Here is a 24,737-nt window from a genome sequence, read left to right on the forward strand (position 1 = left end):
ATAAATGAGATACCCAGCATTTCAGTGGCAGACATCTTCTATGAAGATATTTTATCCATTTCTTTTCAAAAGTATATAAGGCTTAATTTGTCTTTGGATACATACCTAATATATAATTTAAAAATCTTTGTCTTCAACTCAACATGAAAATAACCTTTTCCAGACTATTTTCAAATATAATGATGTAGGTAATATATGTTTTATTTGTGGATAGAAGAAAATAAATATAATATGAAATGTATCTTTTAATTGTGTACTGAACTTTGCATATATAATTAAAAGAGATTTGGGACTTAAGATTAACAAAAGATTAATTTTGTTACATACGATTGGCTTAAAGTAAATGTGAGTTTATGGTTTTGTTTGTTTGTTGGTTGGTTTATTTTGTCTTTTTGTTTTGAGACATCTATGTTATCCAGGCTGGTTTCAAACTCCTGGGATCAAGCAACCCTCCTGAGCAGCTGTGACTACAGTGTGCACCACCAGACACAAAACAAAACAAAATGAACAAAAAGCCCTTGAAAGAAAGTGATTCTGCAATTGGCACTTGAACAACTTTCTCAACAAGGAAGTTTTTTAAAATACTGAAAAGAGTCAGGAGGGTGTATAATATCATGCAATCAATTGGGGTTTTCTGAGATGGGAAAAGACAGAGTCTCTAATAAATTAAGAAGTTTAACTCATAGTTAGTAGTGCCTGGAGACTTGAAATTGTAACAACTGGTGTCATAAATTTGAGGGAGAATTATTCAATATCACATTTTCTTTAAGTAAAAAAAAAAAACTTCAACAAACTTAAATCATCTGAGATCTATTTTAAAGGGAAGCTAATTTTAGCTTTCAGATAAATTTCTTTTCAGAACTGCGTGGGACACAGGTGGGAAGAGATTGAGGGCTGATAGTACTCAGGAGAAAGCTACTTTTTGACATTTTATATATATATATATATATATATATATATATATATATATATATATATATACACACATACATATATATGTATACACACACACACACACACACACACACACACACGCATGTGGAGACCAAGAAGATTGGGACCCAGGTAATAGTCACAGCGAAGGTCAAGTGCAGAGACTTCCAGAACAGATATGATAAGTCACTGGACGTCACTGTGGAGACAGTGTCACAATGGCCTTGAGTGTTGTGATGTGGAAGGAGGTGCCACATGCTCAGTCACTGAGCTGGCTGTGATGGGTAGGCTTGCCTACACCTGCCCCACCTCTGCTCTCAAAGAGCGGCCTTGCTAGGTCCTGAGTCAGGGCTACCAGAGGCAGAGGCTCAATTGTTGACTCTTGTTTTCAAAACAGGAATGACAAGAGTTAAAAACTCCCATTCTTTATGCCTTTGCCATCTTTTCCCTATTTCTTGTTCTTTCCATAACAAGAAGTTAGAAACACAGACAAGAAGCTGAAACAGATAGAGAGAAAGAGAAAAGCCAGGTGGGAGGTGATAGCCTGTAATTCCAGTGACTTGGGAAGCTGAGGCAGGAGGACTGCAAGTTTGAGGCCAGCCTCAACAAATTAGAAAGGTCCTAAGCAATGTAGTATAAACCTTGTCTCGGAAATAAAAAGGACTGGGAATCTGCTCAGTAGTTAAACCAATGGGTTCAATTCACGAGAGAGAGAAAGAGAGAGAGAGAGAGAGAGAGAGAGAGAGAGAGAGAGAGAGAGAGAGAGAGAGAGATCTAAAAGCAAACCTTCTTATGAAAGCCTTGTTGGGATCCATAAACTATTCAAGTATAGTATTAAATTTGGAAAAGTACACTGCCATCATAAAAGAATAAGTTTAACCAAAACCAGCACCTGGAAATATATATATATATATATATATAAATCTTTGAAATAGATTTATATATAAATAAATCTTTGAAATAGATTTTTATATATATAAATCTATTTCAAATTGTGAAACTCAGGGACACCTTTCTTTTTGTTGGCTTCAGCACTAGGAGCTTTTATAATATCTTATTATTTTTTATTTCTTAAAACAATTTCACTATACTGCTTTTAAGAATTCAGAGTATAAACATTCAATGAAAGTATAAATAGTAGTGGTAATAATTACAAAAATTAGCTATCATAAACAACAGTGATAGCTAATATCTATTGAGTTATTACTATATACAAAACATGTTACAATAATAATCTATTCTTTTTTTTTTCATAGGTGAGAAGACAGAGCCCTAAGAAAGACACAAAATCACATGTCCATGAAGTGAAAGGGCCAGGATCCAAATCTGTGTCATGTGACTTTGGGGCCAGGATCCAAATCTTTGTCATGTGCTATGTAATTCTCCAGCTAGAACACATTTATCAATGCCTAAACATCATCCAAAACAACGCTTAATCTTTGATATATTTTTTTGTGTATCATGAGATAATATCAAAAAGACAACAAATAGAAGAATTATACATGAATGCAAAAAATAATGTCAAAACAACAAAATCAAGCTAATCAAACAACATATTATCAATGACTAATAAAGCAAAACAAACTTAGTCTACCTAATGATTTTCATGTCCTACCACCCTAAAATAAAATAATAATTTCTTTTTCCATCCAGGTGTAAAGTTTTGGCTGACAATTCAATAACATATGTGCATAATCAGGGTGTGATAAGAACATGTTAGTCATATGTAACAAAGACCTCTGAGGATAGTGTACAGATAACAAAACACTCTAATGTAAATATCTACAAGTAAATTTATGTATGCATATTTTGTATATATGTGTATATGTAATCCTAAGGAAATTTTCTTTTAAAAGAAAATTCTTTTTTAAAATTTTAATTCTTTGCTTTCTGTAATTCAAATGACAGGGAAAAGTACCATTGGGAGGAAAACAAATTGGTATAACCACTATGGAAAGCAGTAAGAGATTCCTCAAAAAAACTTAGAATGAAACCACCATTTGACCCAGCTATCTCATTCCTCAGTTTATACCCAAAAGACTTAAAATCAGCATAGTACAGTAATGCAGCCACGTCAATGTTTATAGCAGCTCAATTCACAATATCTAAACTATGGAACCAAACTAGGTGTCCTTCAATAGATGAATGGAAAAGGAAAATGGGATATATATATATATATATATATATATATATATATATATATATATATATCCAGGAACAGAAAGTCAAATAAGGTATTATTGTATACATGTATATATTTTTTCAATGCAATATTACTCAGCTTTAAAAAAAGAATGAAATTATGGCATTTGCCAGTAAATAGATAAAGTTGGAGAATACGCTAAGCGAAATAAGCCAATCCCTCCAAAACAAAACACATATTCTCTAATATGTGGATGCTAATTGACAATAAGGGGGCAGGGCACTAGAGAATAGAGTTACCTTAGATTATTAGAAGGAAGTGAAAGGGTGGAAGGGAGGGGAGATGGGGAAAGGAAGATAGTAGAATGAAACAGACATTATTGATTTATGCATATATGTGACTACATGACCAATGTGATTCTACCCATGTACATTCAGAAAAATGAGAAATTATATCCCATCTCTATATATCATATCAAAGTGGACAAATGCATTCTACTGTCATGTATAACTAATTTTAAAAAATAAAAACATTAAAAACAAAACAAAACAAAAAACACTTCATCTTTACTAGCCTTAAGAGAATTTACTATATCATTTTGCCTATTCTAATCAATGAGAAAATCCTTCAGAGAACACCTGTAAACATTAAATTCTAATTGATATTTTACTGGATTAAAAATATCAGTTTAGGGGGCTGGGGATGTGGCTCAAGCGGTAGCGTGCTCGTCTGGCGTGCTTGCGGCCAGGGTTCATTCGATCCTCAGCACCACATACAAACAAAGATGTTGTGCCCACCGAAAACTAAAAAATAAATATTAAAAATTCTCTCTCTCTCTCTCTCTCTTAGAAAAAATATCAGTTTAGGGTCTGGCGCTTGCCTAGAATGTGTGAGGCACTGGGTTCGATCCTCAGTATCACATAAAAATAAACAAAATAAAGGCATTCTGTCCATCTACAACTATAATTTTTTTTAAAAAAATCACTTTAGAAAATACTATAATCTTAGATGTTTAGAATTCTAAATTTCTTCTTTTTTCCTTTTGGTACCAGGAATTGAACCTAAAGGAACTTAAACACTGAACCACATCCCCATATCCCCAACCCGTTTTATTTTGAAGCAAGTTCTTGCTAAATTGCTTAGGGCCTTGCTAAGTTGCTGACAAGGGCTTTCAACTCATGATCCTCCTTCCTCAGCCTCCCAAGCCACTGGGATTACAGGTATGTGCCACTGTGTCCAGCTAATCTTGTTACCACCTGCTTAACACTTATTAACATTTTAATAATTAACAAATCACTTAATAGCAAGAAAGCAAATAACCCATTAAAAATGAACACAAGAACGGAGTAAACATTTCTTAGAATAAGACATACCAATGGCCAATAAATATATGAAAAGGTGCTTAACATAAGTAATCATCAGGGAAATGCAAATTTAAATCAAAATGAGCTATCATGCCTCACCCCCAAAAATAGCTTTAATCAAAAAAGCCAAGGATAAAAAATGTTGACAAAGATGTGGAACAAAACACTGTATACAGTTGGTGGGAATGTGAATTCGTGCGGCTGTTCTGGAAGGTACTATGGAGGTTCACCAAAATTAAAAATAGGACCATCGTATGATCCGTTTCTGGGTTTATAAGCCAAGAAAATGAAATCAATGTGTCAAAAAGTATCTGGACTACTGTTTTATTAGAGCACTATTCACAATAGCCAACACAGAATCAGCCTAAGTGTCAACCAACAGATGAGTGGATAAAGAAAATGTGGTCTCTATACACAATGAAATAGCACTCTCCCTTAAGAAGGAAAGAAATTGTGCCAGTTTGAAAACAATGATTCAGAAATGAGCCTAAAGTACATTATGCTTAGTTAAATAAGCCAGGAACAGAAAGTCAAATAAGGTGTTATTGCACATATGAATGTAGATCTATTAAAAAAAAAAAAGAAGTCTTGGAGAGAGTAGAATGTTGGTTACCAGAAGCTGGAAAATGGGGTTGGGAGATGTTGGTTGAAGGGTACAGATATACAGTTAGGAGGAATACATTTAGGAGATTTATAAGGTAGGCTATAATTAAGAATAATGCCAAGCATATTTGTAAATTGCTGAGAATAGATTTTAGATGTTCTCATCACAGAAAGTATAAGTGAATTGATGGACATATTATGAGTTTGATTTAATAATTCCATAATTTATACAAATATTATATATAACATTATATTCTACATCACACATACACACACTACACAGACACATATTATTTGTCAATTAAAAACTAAATAAAACAACAACAACAGATTAAAACCTAGAACTGATCATTGATCAAAAAAGTTCTTGAAACAAAGATCCATAATTTTTGACTCACTCATGCTCATCCCTGTTAAGATTATGCACTGATGATATAGCAAATGAAATTAGAGGTATTATGCATCATAAGCAAAAAAATTCTCTCATCTGCAATGGAATCTCTTTATGTGCTACAAGAAAAAAAAAACTTAGAAAATACATGAGGCCAATAAATGACTTTCAATTTGTTAAGTCATATGACAGTACAAAAGATAATCTATGTTTAAAATTATGTATCAAATATTTTTTTCTGATTTGAGTAATTTAAAAAGTGCTTAACACATGCTTGTAAACATGTTCATTAAGTACATTGAATTATTTTCTTTGATAAAAACTAGTGCAATAGGGCCTTGGGTTGTGGCTTAGTGGTGGAGCACTTGCCTAGCCTGTGTAAGGCACTGGGCTGGATTCTCAGCACCATATATAAACAAACAAAGAAAACAGTGTAATAGGGGGATTTTCCAGGAGTGCTGATGTCACAAATGACCATCAGCTGTTTTCAGTACTAGGCTGAGTCTTATTTCCACAGAGGGGAAGAAGGAAGGTGGAAAGGGTTGAGTTCACAGAGAAGGACTTTCACCTCACTTTGTGTTCTAGGAACAGGCTCTTCTTTCACTGTTGATCTTATTTGACAGGCCTGTTTCTAATGTCAGAGGCCCTGCTCTCTTGATTCTTCTCCAGCATGGGTTCCTAGGAGGAAGATTTATGGGAGTGCATGCAACTGTTTTAAAGGACAGTATGTGCTAGATTTTAGCAGATTAAAAGGAACTGTCTGATCAAATAGAGAGGAGAGCATTATGTTTGATACGAACCTACTATGTATCAGGCATGGATCTCCACCAATGGGCAATATCTAATTTCAAGGATTTTGCATTACAAGGTACTCATATTCCCATGCCAAGGCAAGGAACCAGGCTCCGAGAACTTAGGTAACTCATCACAGTCATGCCATTGGCAAGTGGCAGGGATCAGTAGTTTCCAAATGTCATTCTGAGATCTGGGACTTACCTAACAAAATGTTTATTGGTTCTTGTCAAAGTGAGATTAAATATGGGCCATGAAGTGAAATGTTAAAAAAGCCAAACACACTTCTTTGGAAAATAATTTTATTATGAGATTATGCATTTTCTTTTAAAAAATGATGGTGTGTATCAGTGGGAATTTTCTTGTTAGTATCCTTTGTTTGACAAAGTACAAATTTAGCAACCCTAAGTGGGTCTTCCAGGTGTTTTTTTGTTTTGTTTTGTTTTGTTTTTTTGACATTTTAGTAGATCATGAACTCTCAAGGCATGGAAATATGCAGTATAACTACATTTAACTCAGGCTTTAAAATACTGTTTTGTTTTGACCATGATACCTTCTGGGTGCTCATGTGGATTTAGACTATTCTGAAGCCCCACAGATATTTCTAGACTCCAAGAAAGTGCTGCCAATACTTTTTGGGCCACTGTTTTCTTCTTCAACAAATCTATGCTTTGTCAAAAAAAAATTGACACTTTAATTTTACCCCGTGGCACTTAAAACCCATCCATTCAAAATGTCAAAACATTCAGATCTCCTTTTGTGATGTTTTTAAAACACAAGAATAAAAATTTAAAATATGTATTCAGGTTTTTTTTCTTAATTTTTATATTTTTGGTTCTGAGAACTGACCTCAAGCCTACTCTACCATTGAGCTATATGCCCAATCCTTTTTATTTTTTATTTTCAGACAGGGTCTTGCTAAGTTGCTGACACTGGCCTCAAACTTTTGATTCTCCTGCCTCAGCCCCCTAAGTAGTTGGGTTGATAGTTCTGTGTCCCTATGCTTAGCTGGTATTTTTATTTTATTAGTTCAAATTTTTTTAAAAAAATGTTTAAATTGTATTTTACTATTCATGGAACTCCTGGAGTGTTTGATTCTCTACTGGGGATAGAAACTAGGGCCTGGGCAAGTGAGGCAAGCACTCTACCACTAAGCTCAGTCCACTTCTATTTTTCATTTTTTGATTCACAATAAAATGACTTAGTGACTGAATGAAGAATAGCTTTGCAGAATAATAGTAATAAAAAAAGACTAAAAGGAAAAAAGATGGTTGATATTAAGCAGGTACCCCGGTAGCCAATGATCTTAGAATACTGTGTCAGTAGACTTCTTGAGATCTAGGAGCTGGTGGTAGCCTACGCATCAGCACTCCATAATGATGATGACAACGGTGGCCACTTGGCAGGAATGAAGAAAAAGAGCAGGCTACTTTGATTATTATCAAATAATAAAAGATTTTGGCTACCTGGGATCCTAACAGAATTAAGAACAGGATATACTCTTTACTCTAGAACTTGTCAAAAAATTCATGAGTTTTAACATGTGTTTTTTTTTATTTTTTAACAAAATTTCTCTTCACACAGAGATTTTGTTTAGTTCCAGTCCTAAGGACATGAAACAACAACCTGATGCAGAGGTTCTCCAACTTTCTTAGTCCTTAACAACTCAGTAATTTTTTATAACACTCCATTGGCCCAAACAAATAACAGTCAGGATTATTAAGTAGTTCAGACCAAACAATTAAATGAGGTGTTATCTCAACAATGTAGCACCTATTGAGCACTATGCATCTTATCACTTTGAAATGAGATTGGGCTCTGCCTTTCTCATATCTGGTTCCACATCAATTTTTCCTCAGTACCTGCTTTTCATCTAGCAACCACTGAAAATCCAGTTTTGCAAACATATGAGGTAACAGAAAGGAATGTCATGATCTAAACTGCCATCATTTGCTTTCCAGGTGATTGACGGATGTTTCTGTTTCCCTTGAATATTTCAAATATCCCTTTTGCCTCTGTGAGTTCCCTCTGGTTACCCCAGAGGATATTTAGGGAACCCTGGCCCTCGTCCCTTTATTTCTACCCACCTCAGTTGGGAAGACTCAGGAACTGGGGAAAGATGATTTACCCCTGATACCATTTTGTATTTAGTTAATGGACGATGGCTTTCAAGTGGCAAATCGGTTTGCTTTTGAAATGTTTATTCATATAATAAGATAAAAAAACTAGCTAGGACTGTTAGAAACCTTTTACATACATCTAGTAAGACTAACCATGTCTTATTATTTTTAGTTTTGGAGATACCCTAATAGGATCAAGGAAAAGTCATGTAAACTGTCAATATGAATTGACAACAGGCTGTCCTTCTGCCTTTGCAAGTTCAAGACTAGCAGCACCCTTCTTTTCAGTAGCCCAGGTAGTGGGAATGAAGGACTGGAACCTAAAACCTGCACTTGAAATCCGGGATGGAGGAGCACTTGTTAACTGCTAAGGACAGGGTGGCATTCTGAGATATGGCAGGGGATAGTGCCCATTAGGTAAGAGCATGCCCACATGGGGCAGTGCGCAGCCTGATCAGTGAGGTCTAGAGAATTATAGATATATGGGAACAGGTTAGCTAGACTACCAAGTGTGCCCAGCTTTTTTGGTATACTAAGTCCACTCATCTCTTTCTTAGCACCCTTTTCACATTCACCTCCACCCCATATTCTGTGTGTAAGTAAAGCACGTAAGCATGAGTAAAGGGCTCTCTGGGTCAACTTTGCATTCTGTATGTTAGTATTTATTCAGCAGGTGATGGGGGATAAGGATCAATTATTCAGGTGAATTGATTTTTTTTTTTACTTATTTGACAAGCAGCTGATATTCAATAAAGTAATAGCTTTATGACTAAATGCTATTTGTCTTATCACTGTTAATTATCCTTTAATCCTCACAATCTATCATATCTTCACATGTTTTCACATACAGAAACACTATATTATTGGATGATGGGCAACAATAGAGGTAACTGTTATTTGAAAGATAATTTTAAACATATTTTGAAGAAATTTATGAGAAAAAAAAAACATAATTATCTGTTTACTCTAAAATTTCCATCATGTTTCTTCATGACATCACTGAGGCAAGTTTTTTTAAATCTATTTTCTATTGTTATAAAATCTTTTTGAAACTACTAAGAGTAGTTCAAATTTGCTTTTTATGTATTATTTTTTTACTCAGGTTAATACTTAAGATTTTCTCCTTATTTTTATTAAAAATTAAGTTGCTACTGTGTCATCTGCATTCAACAAACTGTGTGGTAGTCTGAGAGTAGAAGCTCCCAGGAACTTCTCTTCCACTTTAAACAAGTGATTCCTTAAGATCCATGTGTTTGCTGAGTGGGTTGCATTTTTGTCTTATAACCTCTCTGACTACTTTGAGCTTGACCAAATTTCACAGCACTAAGTGATTCATTTGGCCTAATTAATTTGGTTTTGCTATAGTAGTTCACAGCACTTTATTCCCAATGGTAGTATCAAAATATATTCTTTTAGAATTGATAATAATATTTATTGTGTTCTTAAGCAAGATTAAAATCACTGGACTTTGGATCTCTTGCCTGCAAGTGGCATAATAATGTCCCCATTGAAATAAATGTGAGTACCTCATATGAAACAGCTGGTATGAAAATATCTGGGAAAGCTAAGGGTAGAACATGCAATGTGAGTTATGATTATCATTAGTAATATTATTGGCCTTTTCTCTCCACATGCCTCAACTGTTTTCTAGAATGGTTTATAGAAGACAAAATCACAAAATCCAGTCTACTAGGAAGTGATTATTTTCCTCATCACTTTTTCAATAAATTAAACAATTACATTCCAAATTACTGAACATTTAAAGATTTCCTAAAGCATTTCATTCATATAGATAATCACAAACTTCCACTGGTACTGTTTGTGCCTGAAATTTCTCAGGAATTTTCTCAGTAGAAAGCTCAACTAGGCCAATAAATATAAACTCATCAAGCACAGTTGAATTATGGTTGTTGGACAATCTTCACAGAATTCCGAATGAGATAAGGTAAGGAAACAAGCTTACATATAGCTACAGGAGAGTCCAGTAAATAGAAGGCATATCCTTTATGTGTAGATGGCCTGGGATGATTCAGATTTATACTGAATTGGTAATTATTTATTCTCCTTCTCTTTCTTCCCACAGAAACTCCATCTCCTTGGTAGAAAGAATGTGCTCTGTGTGTCAGTGAGTGTAAAAGGAAAATCTTATATGTAAATATACCAAGGGAATTGGAAAACTGAGCATGTTCAAGATGTTATTTTTCTGTAATACAGAATTGCATCATGGCCTGATTAAACCAGTCACTCCTACAATGAGGCTAAGCTAATAAAGAAACTCTTGTATCGGTCTAGCATAAGACCAGGTCATCCCTTTCAGTGAGCTTTGAAAATAAAGGTCCTATTTAAATATGAAATTTTATACTCCTTTTATAAAATGTGTGTATACTTAATCCTTATTAACTTGGGTAAAGGGTGTGAAGGAATTATCCACACAAGCTGGTACTAAAAGATCAATTTTCTCCAATTTTAAAAAACAGAACACATAACTACATAAAGTCCACTAATTCATTGTGAGGTTTTTTTTTCCAAAATTGTCTTGCCTTTGATAAAGTTAGATTAGATGGTTTCCATTCAAAATCATTACTGTGATCTATGAGGATGTTCAGTGTTCCTCTGGTCATCTTCATTCGGTTATTCTTTTTGATCTTCATGGTGATTTTTTTACGTGTTCCTTATCCCTCTCTTCTTTGGTTTTTAATGGTTATACCTTCTATGATTGCAAAAGTAGAGATCATTAGCCATTAACTCTCTAAACATTCATTCATCTCTAGATTTATGTTTTCCCCTTTCACTTGATTCTTTTTTTTTTTGTTCGTCTTAAAAAATACAGTATTACTTTTCCACAGATAATCTCTTTACTTGAACTGAGAATCATATTTTTTCAGCAATGACAACTCCACTTTTTAACCTCTTTTTCCTTAAATTTTAATCTCTATTTTCATTTATCTCAAGTGTCCCAAATTAAAAAAAAAACACCAATAAACGGTTCCCCTTTAAATTAATTATTCTTCTCAAAAGATACATGTACTTGCTCAGATCTCAACTTTTAATTCACTCCTCAACATAGTGGATTTTTAATTCCATTACCTGACTAAGAATGCTTCACTCAACTGTCATCCAAAGACCTAGTAATCAGAGGTAGTAACTGGTTCTTCTAAGTTCTCTTGGTCCTGTGGACTACTATTTCTGGTCTTTGTCCTTGGGCCTAATGGTTGTCTTGTTCCCCTATGCTCATCCGATAAAGGCCAAATCTATTACTTATTACCTGTCATCATGTTGTCTACTCTCTGTTCTTTGTTCCTCACATCAACATCACCATTTTACTCATTCAGGGTAAAAACTTTAGCAATCCCTTTGATTCTCCTTCCCCAGGTAGCTACTCCCCAACACACATGCATGCACACACTTCTGTGAACCTTGTCCCTCTTGCATCTGGACCAATCTCTTTTCTCCACTGCCATTTCCTTGATCTAGGTCTTCATCAAATTTACTCTGCTTTGTTTCTGTGAATGGTGACAGAAATCACTTCCCTGTGTTTACTTCCCTGTGCCAAGATTCCACAATAGAGTGATTGGAATGCATGGAAACAAGAATATGATCAGGGCAAACCTGAGCTAAGAACCTCCATGGCTCTTGGCTCCCATATACTGCATTTGAATCTTTCTACCTTGCCACATTTTGCTCCCTACACCAAGCAGACTGTCACTCCTTAATTGAGTCATTTTCCATGCCTCATATTTTGCAAATATTGTTCCTTGTCTGTTGTTTTCTGCACTGTTCCCTTGGGCAGAAAATCCCCCTTCTCTTTTTCGTGCTTTTGTAGTGATCTGTAAATACCTCAAGGATGCTATGCTCCAAATTTTATAACAATGAACAAAAATTCCAGATCTCCACTCCCCACTCCAGAATAGGAACTTTAAATATACCAGAAGTCTCAAGAAGTGTTTTCATTATTGGTGAATTAATAGACAATTATCCTGAATTTCAAACCTATGAAAGTGGGATAAGAATAGCACAGAGATAGAGCCAATGAGAAAAGAAAGTTGTTTGGAAATAAAGAGTGGACAACAATAATACAAATGCTAAAAACTAATAACTAAAAGTAAACACCTAATAATAACTAGAGGTTATAATGAAGAGTAGAACACAACTTCTTTTCTAGAATTCCACTTAGACCACCTGCAATACTTGGATGATCTATTAGGATACCGAGAATAACACAGGCCCTTAGGGGCCTCATAGAGTCTAATTTCTATGAGATGAATTATAACCCATTATGAGTTTTTGAGATGATGTTTTGAGAAGATGGTGAGTGTACCTGAACGGTTGTCTAGATCCAGAAGAGGAAAGTGGAGATCAGTTCTATACATAGAGAAAGTTACCAAATATGACAATGCAGAACATAGCACATAAATAGTACATAAAAACAAGAATGGAATGTGCTACAAAAATGAGCTGAAAATAGTATAAGATGTGCAGTTTAAAGTATTTTCCAGTGTGTGCCATGTCTTCAGTGATATTCGAGTCTGTCTAATGTTTTATGGGCTTGCCTCTAGTGATTAATCTTTAAAAATTGGCTTAATTTAAGCCACATCTCCAAAACATCTCTAACGTGATCTGACAAACCAGTGTTAGCCTCTCTATATATACATCACTTGAGATCCATTCACAGGGATTTTCTGACTTTAAAGTCTTTCAAAATATTAGAAAGTTCTCATTGTGGCAGGGCAGCGAAAAACCAGGTCCTACATAAATATAAAGCTGATGTTTAAATGTAAGTGTCTATTAAAAATGCAATTCTCACTTTTCCCAATGTTTTTCTGGGAAAATAAATGTGTCAAGAGTGACAGAGTACTCAACTTTAATCTACCATTCATTTTCAGTTTGCATGATTTTACTCATTCTTCCTGTTTTAGAGAAGAGTGATGCAGTTGAACAAACGCTTTGGTATTATTGCATCATCAACTGTGGAAATAAATTGGGTTGATTTCTTCATTTCTGCCCCTTCCTGTACTCACATATCACTGGCAATGGAGGAGTTCCGGGACATAGACTTTGGAGAGAGGTCATAATCGCTGTCGGATCGATACAGGGAGGACTCCCAGCGTTGACTGTGGACAAAATTTGCTTGGAGAATTAGCCCAGACCCTGGGCTGGTCATGGGATCCAAGGGACTCCGTCCCGCAGATGTGCCATTGTCCACATCAAAACTGTGAATGAAAGAAAAGGAATTATATTGTGGTAAACACTAACATGTTGATATTTTACCAAAACATTTAGCTTCAATTAAGGAATTTAGCATGGTAAAATTTATAGTTGCTTCCTGCTTGTGAAAAATAATAATATTAAAATAAATAAAAGTAAACATAAATAAGAAACGTGCACGCACACACAAACAACCCCACACCCCCCCACTGGCTTCACATTCTGATTTTCTAACTTCTGATCAGACACAAAAGACGGATCATTCTAAACTCAATTTCAGCTAAAAAGAAACAATTATTTAAAAACAGCTCTTCTAATGCAGAATCAGAATTATTTGTTGAAAAGAGCAAATACATAAAAATTCACTAAACCTTTGAGTTCAACTCAACAAGTGCCTGTTATATGCCTATTATTATTACTCCTCCAAACCCGAGCTTCTTTCTCTACCCAATAAACATATCCAGCCACTAATTTCCATTATATCCCCTATCCTTCCATTCCTGATTTATTACAGGCATTTTAAATCCAGTATTCAACTCCCACCTACATTATTATAAGAGCGTTTCTCTTGGTCTCCTGAACCCATCTTCCAATCTGTACCAAGAGTGACTCTTCTTAAAATGCAAATCTGACCACACCCTTCTTCTGTTTAAATAATTCAGTAATTCACTATTACCTTTAAGTTGAAGCTCAAACATCTTTACTAGACTACAAGTCTTCACTGTCTGCTGTCAGTTGCAATTACTTATCTTCACAACCTCAACTGGCAACTCTCTGTCTCAAGTGTATTCTGTACTCATTGGAGCAGCACATCCTAGGCCAGGCTAGCCCTGCATGGCTTCTGCTTTTTCCTGCCTAACGGTTGCTCATCCTTAAGGACTCAGACTTTAACCTCAGCTTGATACCTCAGAAATTCATGAGATGCTGTTCTCTATGATCTCAAGACACTTCTCCATTCGTAATGACAGAATTTGCAATGAACTGAGTATGTTTACCATCAGATCTCCATTCCTAGTCAGTGAGCTTTCTGAAGATGGAGACTCAGAATATTCTTAGAGCTTCACAGGGCACTGTTAGGTAGAGGTGAGTAGGGTGAAATGACAATGAAGTATAACTAAAAAGCCCAGGGAGCATTTTCTGACAGGATAGGAACCTGGCCATAGAGACCTGGTATGTCAAAACCTCCCCCAGCCTTAACAAATGACACCCTTTTAAGAAAAAACAAGAGCTTCTGGACCATGTCATCATTATCTCTTGCAACCAGGTCTCCAGTCCCCTCTCTTATCACAACCTCCACTCACCCAAAGCAGCAAGACACTCAAAGTAAACTTAGTAGGGACTTTTCAAAAGGTAGTATGACCAATTAAGGGGGCAGGAAACAGAGACAAAAACCTATGGTCAATATTTCCTTAAAAACTCCAACTCTGTGAGTACCATACCATCCTCTCTGCAGGAGTTCCTGTACAGTGTCCTCACTTCTCAGTCTCTTTGGTAAACTTTTGCTGGCTACTCTGTGTTTTACTGGAATTATTTCTAGCAACATTAAAAGGACTGTAGTGGCTGTCCATCTCCACATGGCAGGCCCCAGGCCTGTAACAGCACTTCAAAAATTGCCCTTTAATGGGCTGAGAGTGTAGCTCAGTGGTAGAGTTCAGCCTAGTTTGTATGAGGCCCCAAGTTCAAAACTCAGCACCACAAAACAGAAGAATGAAACAACAGCTAAGTGGTTTGAATGAATGATTGGTGCTATGTTTAATAATATCGATTTTTAGAGTTGGAGGGAAAAAGAACCATACATACACATATTTTTTTAAATTATAAAACTCATAAGTTGTATGCACTTTCCACAAAGAGCTTTTCTAAGTGAAATATCAAGAAGTGTCAAAATGAAGTCAACTCTTGTGTGTTCATAAGACAGCTAGAAATAATCCAGGAGGCGTGTGATTTTAAAAAACTGTTAATAAATAAGTGAAGTTTATTATATGATAAATAAACACATGCATTTAGGTTTAGATGTCATCAACATTTCTCCCAAGAGTGTTATCCAAACTAGTAAGCAGTGAATTTTAAAATGTTCTTTGTTTTCTTCATTGGAGTTATTAATAGTGTTATGACCCAAAGACTGGAAGCCAAACCTGAAGAATAAAGTAGGGCTTAGATGTTTCATGAATCACCTGCAAATCTATGACAAAAGAATCCTGCTTCCAAGTCAACCCGTCAAGTAGAAGACGTGGAAAATAAATTCACAGTGTAGCTTAACCAATCAAAAATATGTTTTCCAACTTAAAATTTTCTTATGATGTGTCTTATGAATGTGTCTCCTTATAAATGGATTATTTATTTGGTCCCTCAGACAATAAGAATTATCTAGTTGAACAGAGTCATTTTATAGACAAGGATACCAGGTCCTAAAATAGTTATTTTCAAGTTACTGAGCTAACCGGATTTAATCATCGATAGATTCCTGACATTCCTTCAGCTCCATTGTATAATTACATACACCACAACTATGTGTCAGTAACTGTGATATCAAAAAAGGTACATCTGAAGAGCAGGCCCAAAGCCTGCTGAGGGGCGGAACCGGCCCCTCCCCCAGTGCCTGCAAGCGAGGCGAACCTGCAAGCCACGGGCGGGCGGGGGCGGGCGGGTCAGGACCAGCAACCAGCCAAGTGACAGCAGCTACACGCGCCGGCGGGGAACGCAGACCGGACCCATAAGGACAGGTCCGGCGGACGGCTGAGGGCTAGGCCCGTCCCCTCCCCCAGTGTCTGCAGGTAGGCGGGGGACTGTGAACACCAGCAGAGCGGGCCCAAAGCCTGCTGAGGGGCGGAACCGGCCCCTCCCCCAGTGCCTGCAAGCAAGGGGAACCTGCAAGCCACAGGCGGGCGGGTCAGGACTAGCAACCAGCCAAGTGACAGCAGCTACACGCGCCGGCGGGGAACGCAGACCGGACCCACAAGGACAGGTCCGGCGGACGGCTGAGGGCTAGGCCCGTCCCCTCCCCCAGTGTCTGCAGGTAGGCGGGGGACTGTGAACACCAGCAGAGCGGGCCCAAAGCCTGCTGAGGGGCGGAACCGGCCCCTCCCCCAGTGCCTGCAAGCTAAGCCAACCTGCAACCCATCGGGAGGTTAGGCCCAGCAACCTATGGAGTGACACAGGTGCCCCTGGCGCCTGCTGGGTAGGTGGACCTTTGACCGACCAGCAAAGCAGACCTAGGGCCTGCCAGCATGGTAGACGGATCACACTAATTGGAGGAGGATCACAGCCACTACCTGCCCTGCAAGGGTGATTTTTCAACTATACAAGAGCAATATAAATAAATAGAGGGGGAAAATATCAAAGACACAACAATTTCACCAAGCAGAAAGAAACGCCAGCAGTATGAAACAACAAGGAAAGAAAGGAACACAGGCAATGCAGGTCAACTCAACTTTAGAAGAGGTAATAGCTGCAACAGATGGAATGTCAGATAGAGAGCTCAGGATATACATGCTTCAGATGATCTGGAGTCTCAAGGAAGACATGAGACAGCAAAATCAGACAATGAAAGATCACATTGACAAACAAATCCAGGAAGTAAAAGATCAATTTCACAGGGAGATAGAGGTAATAAAAAACAAACAAATAGAAATACTAGAAATGCAGGAAACAATAAACCAACTTAAAAACTCAATTGAGAATACTACCAGCAGAGTGGATCACTTAGAAGATAGAACATCAGACAATGAAGACAGAGTATTTCAACTTGAAAAGAACATAGATAGCTCAGCAAGTCTACTAAGAAACCATGAGCAGAACATTCAAGAGCTATGGGATAATATCAAAAGACCAAACTTAAGAGTCATTGGGATTAGATTACATTAATTAATCACATTAGATTGGGTAGAGAGATGTGATGGGAGGGGAGGGGAGGGGAAGGGGAGATAGGAAGGGCAGCAGAATAAAATAGACACTATTATTGCTGTATGTATATAGGTGACTGTATAACCAATGTGATTCTGCAACCTGTACAATCAGAAAAATGAGAAATTATACCCCATTTGTTTCAAATGTATGAATTGTCAAGATCATTGTACTGTCATGTGTAACTAATTTAAAAAAAAATTAAAAAAAGAATAAATGAGGACAGTAAAAAAAAAAAACTACACTGAGATTCCATCTCACTCCAATGAGAACTCCAATTATCAAGAATACAAGTAACAATAAATGTTGTTATTTATTGATGTAAATCAATAAATTGTGGAGATGTGGGGAAAAAGTTTCACTTATACATTGCTGGTAGGACTGCAAATTGGTGCAACCAGTCTATAAAGGAGGTAGGAAAATCCTCAAAAAATTTGAATTGGAACCATCATTTGACCCGGTTATCCCACTCCTCAGCATATACCCAAAGGATTTAAAATCAGCATACTATACTGACACAGCCACATCAATGTTTATATCTGCTAGATTCACAATAGCCATGGTATGGAAGCAACAAACCTGCCCTTCGACAGATGAATAGACAAAGAAAATGTGGTGTATACACACAATGTAATATTACATAGCCATAAAGAAGATGGAAATTATGGCATTTTCTACTAAATGTATGGAACTGGAGACTGTTATGCTAAGTGAAATAAGCCAATTGCAAAAAAACCAAAGGCTGAATATTTTCACTTTTATGTGGATGCTAACACACAGTGGGGGGTGGGGAGTAGAGAAGAACAGAAGTTCACTGGATTGGATAAAGGGGAATGAAGGGAAGGGAGAAGGAATGGGAATAGGAAGGACAATAGAATGAGTTGGACATAATTTTTCTATGTTCTTATATGAACACACGACTGGTGAAACTCTACACCATGTACAACCACAAGATGGGATCCTAATTAGGACAAGTTATACTCCATTTAATATGTATCAAAATACATTCTATTGTCATGTACATCTAAAAAGAACAAATTTAATTTTTTAAATAAAAAAAATATTATTTATAAAAAACAATGAGATCAGATGGGCCTAACCCAGACTAATGAGGGCATATGGCATTGAAATTCTAAAAGCAAAACCTGCATTGACAAGGTGAGTTCCAAATTTATAGCAATTATCTAGAAATAATGAAGCATTCAAGTCATACATATGTATATACATACATATATATATACATATACATACATACATATATACATACATACATACATATATGTTTTTCCTTTTTCCAACAAGAACATGTGGAGTGCTCATAGTGGAAAGTGGGAAGTGTCTATCTCTGTCGTTGATAGGCCTTGACTTAGCTGATAATTTCATTCAGGCTTCACTGTGATAGGGGATGAAACAAGCAAGCATGTGCTTCTTTTCTTTCATCCTGATATCATTTGTTGTTCTCAGCTAAGAGTACAGAGGTCACAGCATAAGGGCACAGCTCTCCAGGCTGGATTGGCCCTGGGAGTCAGATGAAGTCCCTCAAGGACTAATCCATTGTACTTTCCTTGTGCTGCTTGCAACAGCTTACTACCAATCTTTTCCTTTCCAGCCACTTCTAAGGGGTTGTATTTCCAAAATGCAGTTTTCCTCTAACTTACTCCATCAAGCTAAAGCTTAAAGAGGAAAGGTATACGGTTAACAAAGTGGGGCAGAAAATGTTTCTGTATTTATTTATACTTCCTGAGCAACTAAATTTGCTTTAATAAGCCCACATTGGAATACCAATATTTTAATAGAGTGCTTCCCATTCCTTCCCAGCATCGTCCCCTCCACCATAGTTATTCACTATACTGCAGAGTGGTCCTGCAAAATGAAAATGAGATCTCTGCAAGTCCCTGCTCACCATCTCCCTATGGCATCCTATTTTATTCAGAGTAAACACTGTGTCCTCAGAAATTAAGGCCATCATTGATGTGGACTCCTAGATTGTCTCTGATCTCATCTTGCACCTGTACCTCTTCCTCTTGCTCACTCTTCTTCAGACTCTGTCCCTTTCTAGTCTTTAAACAGGTATACAAGGGGCTTTCTCAGGGCCTTTGCCCCTGCTCTTTTCTCTGGCTGGAATATTCTTTCCCCAAATACCAGCTCAATGTCACCTTCATAGTGAGACACTCCCACACTGTCCTATATACAGTTGTTATCCCTAGTCCCTGAGCCTTATACAACCTTCCTTCCTTTTTATTTTTTCCCACAATGTTTATTAGGCATTGATAAACTTTATCTTATTTACCTATTTTATTAGCTTAATCTCCCCATTAGAATATAAGCTCCATCAGAAATATTTATCTACTTTCTTCATTAAGTTTTTCCTAGCACCCATAATAATGTCTCTCGTGTAGTAGTTGCTCAATAAATATTTGTCTTATGAATGCACAAATATCTTTAGATGCAGCACCACCTAATAGCTCCTGGTTATCATTTACCATGGTTATATGTATGGCTTTACTTCAAATGAACCTCATTATTATTTTTTTTGCAGTTTGGTCAGGAATTGCTCATTTATTTAAAGAAAGAGTTCTAACCACTAATGACCTTGATCAGTTTGGATAGACACTTAGAAGTCTGGAATATTAAGAAGGCATGTTAATAGGGATTATTTTAAATATTTTCCTGTTTGTCCAACAATCATCCCACATTCAGAGGTGAGATGCAGTCAGAGGTGGGATCCACATTTTGTGATACATGAAAGTGCACAGATTTTGGAGTCTGTTTTGAGAAAAATAATACAAAATTTTCTTACCTTTTCAAGTTTTACAAAAAAACCTATGTGTAGCTGCTAGTACCCTTCAATTGTATTCTCAATTGCATTCCTGGCTATTATGTATTTGAACTTAGAAGAAATTAATTTTTAAAAGGTTTAATTAAATATGAATTATTAAGTTATAAATCCTTTGTGAAAATCCTTATCACTAAATATCATAGATTAAGTAAGTCTTGTAAGATGACAGTTGAAGGCAAAAACTATAATAGTTTTACAAGAATTGACTTTAAAAATAAAACCTAAATCTGATTCTTTTCCACTAATGGATATGAAAACTTATACACCATATTTTTCTCTGAGTCTGGACTCTCCCTCAAACAGGTCAGGAAACCATTCCCTAGCTGCCCTACTATTAAATCTATTTTGGAGAAGTGATATTACTCAGTTTCCAACCTCAATGATCCAAACACATGGGTTTTTCACTTTAAAGGGGGTAGAAAAGAATAGAAAGGGGATCCAGAGAGTTGTAAGTCCTGAATTACCATTTCTTCACTCTTACCAAGGTAAAGGATTATACAAATATTATCCTATAATGGTCACAATCACTCTCTTCTGCCATCATTTTAAAATACATTATAGGGAATGAAAAAGGAGGTGTAGATGCTCGTGCTAGAGTGCCTATACCTCCTTGTCTTGTGGGAACACTGATATTAGCTTTCCCTTGTAATTTATTATATTTGGTGAATTATACATAAACTTATACTGTAAAGATATAAAGACATTGAAAGATGGCCTACCAAAAAGGTTCTGTGATCTATTACAACAATGATTTTGAAGAGTTAAAAAATATTCATGTTTTCTTGAAATTGTTTTGTATACAGTTCTTACTAAAGACAAAATGATCTTGGAAAAGCAAAGCATCAATAATCAGGACCATGAATGTGGCAAATTTTGCATGCTGTCTGCCAAATTCCATTCTCTGCTTATTCCCAGGCATATGGGAAGTCTTTGTTTCTATGTCGTCCTTGCAATTAGATTTGGTCACGTGACTGGATATGAGCAGAACTACTGCAGGCTACTTTTGGCATTGGCCCATAACTCCTCCCACATGGTTGTCTCTGTGCTCCTTCTCTTGATAGCTAGATGATATAGATGCTGAGGTATGAAGAATGGTGGAAACATGAGAATTCTTTGTCCCTATCTGAGACCAAGGAAGGGACCTGCCTTATTCTCCGAAACACCACACTAGAAAATTACTTGATGAAGAATGAATATATTTTTAAGTCATTTGAAGTTTATACGTTAGCACAATCACATTCAATGACTTCTACCAAAACAAATTAAACTGGCAGCACTGAAGGTAGATTTAACTTTCAGTCATTGCACATCCAGTCACCCTCTGGTCTGAATGAAACCAACTCTCTCTTCATGTCTACCATTTTCACACTTGGTTATTTTTCTTTTTTTTTCTTTATTTTCCTTGGTTATATCTATTTTCATTAAGACATTTCTCATTATCTAAGAACTGCATAAGAATGGTGAGAATATAAGTTTGAAAACATTACATAGAGTTGTGGTTGTTCTGCAGAGCAAAAGCCTGTCCAGTTTTATTCTCCCTTGATGACAATCTAACATGAAAGTTATGGATAAATCTGTCTCCGTATTTTAGAAGAGGACCAGAAATTATCAACACAGGATTTAGATTCATGATTCACTTGAGCCAAAGAGGTTTCAGAAGTACCTGATTTAATAGGCTTGCCATATTTATAATGCAATTCCAGAAAGAAGAAAAAAAAAGACATTTTGAATGTGCATATTTCTGGGTGAAAATCCATAGAAAATTATAGAAGTATTTCATAGTTTACCCAAATCTAGAATAGAACCACTCTTTATTGTTGCATCACTCATTTGCAATGAAAGCAGAGATGATTTGGTTTTTTTGACTGGGAATACTGCTGTTGAATCAGATGCCTATGGCCCTTCTTGGACTTAATGCATAAACTAATTGTCCTTATATAGCTAAATGAGCCTCTCTAGAGAAAAAGGCACAAGTTACTTGGGGCATTCTCTTGGCTATCGGTCTCCTGAAATAATGGAGGGACATTGAATTTGAGCTCTCTCTTTCTAAGCTTCAGTGCATGTCTGGTAAAAGAAACATTTTATAGCTACCTTAGAGATCAAAGACAAATATTCAATGTATCCTGAAGGTGATGAATCACATCACAAAAAGAGCAGTTTACCCATTCTGCAAATGTTCATCAACTACACACCATTGCCAGACTTGAAAGAGGAATGACGTTCATTGAGAAGACATAGGAGCGCAGCAGTTTTACTGAGCTTTTGCTCTTAAGCTAACATTGGATTTCTTTTCCCCTCTTGGGATGACCACATTTATGCAGAATCTATTCATAAATCCTATTGAGTTTCCAAGTTCACAGCCAGGATAAATGCACAGCTGTTTTCTAAAAACATCTGCCCTCTAATCATCTCAAGTTGAGAGCAATGTCCACAATGACCCTCATGGCTTTGACATTAACTATGTTTTCAGAGGAAATCAAATTAGGTTTTACTTCCTCAGCCATTAAAGTTCCTCTCATTTTTATGCAATGACATCTCTCAAATATTTGGATACATTCATCCATTCTGTGACAATTCAGCTATTTTCTGGATAGATTATAAAATTCAACTGTGTGTATTTTTTATTTTTACTTCATTTTTGAATTTGTTCTGTATAATCTGGGCTCTCCTTTTATGTCCCACCTATACTCCTTCTAAAAAATGACTTATGCTTTTAAAATGAGGAGTTCAAAATGGTACACAGAACTCTAAGTTCAGTGTAAACAAGGCCATCTGTGAGAGACAGCCTTTCAACCCAATAAAAATTTCTCTAATAGGCAATGGATTATTATATTATTCATGCCAGAGTCCTCAGATTTAGTGTTTCCAACAGCAATTGTAATTGTTTTGATTCCTGGACTGTAACATATTTAGTTTTTCACTGAATCACCATAATATAAATATGTAAATTAAATGAACCCCTACCTCTCACCTGATTATATATCATAAATCCCATTGGTGGATAATTTAATTGTAAATGTGATCCCCTTTATAGAAAATGTGTTATAAAATAAATTCTATTTTTTCATACACCAAACTAAATTTAAAAATTATAGATGTCAGTTTTTTAAACTTAGGTTGTGGAAAATGAACAAATGTGATTAGATATTTTGCTGACCTGTGAAATTTAATTTTGACCATTTTGAAAATAGATCTTTAAAGTTTCGGATTGAACCAGGCTCCGTAGCACATTTATTTTATTATTATTTCTATAATTTCAATTGCACCAGCTATTTGGGAGGCTGAGCAGGAGGATTGCAAGTTAAAGGCCAATCTGGACAACTGAGCAAGACACTATCTCAAGATAAACAAATAAATAAATAAAATAAAAATTAAAAAGGGCTGGGGATGTAGCTCAGTAGTAGAGTGCCTCTTGATTCAACTCCCATTACTGATGAAAAAAATTGAATTATAGAGCAGATGGCTGTATTTCAGGAAATACAAATAGAAGGTTTAATGAGCATTTAATGTAGGTATCACCTTTGCTTTTTTCACATCATTAAAATGCTTTACAATCTTAAAATGTGATTGTTGCACTATTTTTTCTCTGTAAAATTTGAAACTGAATTTTAAACTTGATAAGAGGGGGAAAAATCCAAATCATGTCTGTGCTTAATCTGGTCCTTGATTCCACATCACATTCTTCAACGTAATAATGAGTCTGAATACTATATATGCCACTAATTCCTCTAATGCCCTTGGCCCATCAGACCACATGGAGATAATCTGTCCAGGAGCCTGGGAGCTTTTCCATTTGCCATATCCGAGGGCTTCATCTTTACTTCTCGTGGTCTGTCACTCAAACTCATATCTCCTGGGTGAGATATGAGTGTCTCCCAAAGACCTTCCCTCCACATGCCTCTAACAGTGCCCTGAATTTATTATATTATTATTTTCATCATTTGAATTGCACCTATTTATGAGGCGCAGTATAGCATTTCAATACATGTATGCAATATATCCCACATGTATATAAAGCCAGTTTACAGTCATCATTCAATGGAATTTGCCCTTTAAACCTGGCATTAGTTTATGGGGGTAGGATAGGGGTTATTATCCTCATATGTGGGAGAGGAATTTGAGGTTCTGGAAGGAGGGCAAAGGTGTGCCCAGAGTATCACAAATGTAAGCAGATGGATTATGACTCAAAACAAAATCTTTTGATCTTTGGACTAAAAGTTTAAATGGGGGATTAAACAATTGGATTAGTTTTAATTTCATAACTCTTGAATCAGACAAATTTTAATGTGCTCTATTAGAACTTAGAGATATTATCTAGCTGAGCACAATGTTCAAAACCTTTTCGAGGAACATGGCATTTAGCTGAAATGAAAGGACGTAGTTATGTGTCCCTAAATAACAGAATGAAAAAACTGGCAAGAGATTATAGCAAGGATCTTTCATT

At 36.2% G+C, this 24,737-nt stretch overlaps 2 protein-coding genes across 2 annotated transcripts in view; one reads left to right on the forward strand and one right to left on the reverse strand.

The window, feature by feature from the left end:
• The window catches only part of LOC144251366 (3',5'-cyclic-AMP phosphodiesterase 4D-like), a 198,115-nt gene extending 178,302 nt beyond the window's left edge, over positions 1 to 19,813 (reverse strand). The window contains 4 exon segments of the mRNA XM_077794341.1: positions 13,365 to 13,556; positions 19,192 to 19,202; positions 19,397 to 19,432; positions 19,805 to 19,813. Coding sequence (XP_077650467.1) covers positions 13,365 to 13,556; positions 19,192 to 19,202; positions 19,397 to 19,432; positions 19,805 to 19,813 — 248 coding nt within the window.
• A 4,847-nt stretch (positions 19,814 to 24,660) lies between these two features.
• LOC144251368 (methylglutaconyl-CoA hydratase, mitochondrial-like) overlaps positions 24,661 to 24,737 on the forward strand; it is an 82,968-nt gene continuing 82,891 nt past the window's right edge. Inside the window, exon 1 of the mRNA XM_077794342.1 lies at positions 24,661 to 24,670. Within this exon, the coding sequence (XP_077650468.1) occupies positions 24,661 to 24,670 (10 nt within the window). The remainder of the gene's footprint in view (positions 24,671 to 24,737) is intronic.

The sequence above is a fragment of the Urocitellus parryii genome (assembly GCF_045843805.1).
Source record: "Urocitellus parryii isolate mUroPar1 chromosome 13 unlocalized genomic scaffold, mUroPar1.hap1 SUPER_13_unloc_13, whole genome shotgun sequence".
Taxonomy (NCBI): Eukaryota; Metazoa; Chordata; class Mammalia; order Rodentia; family Sciuridae; genus Urocitellus; species Urocitellus parryii.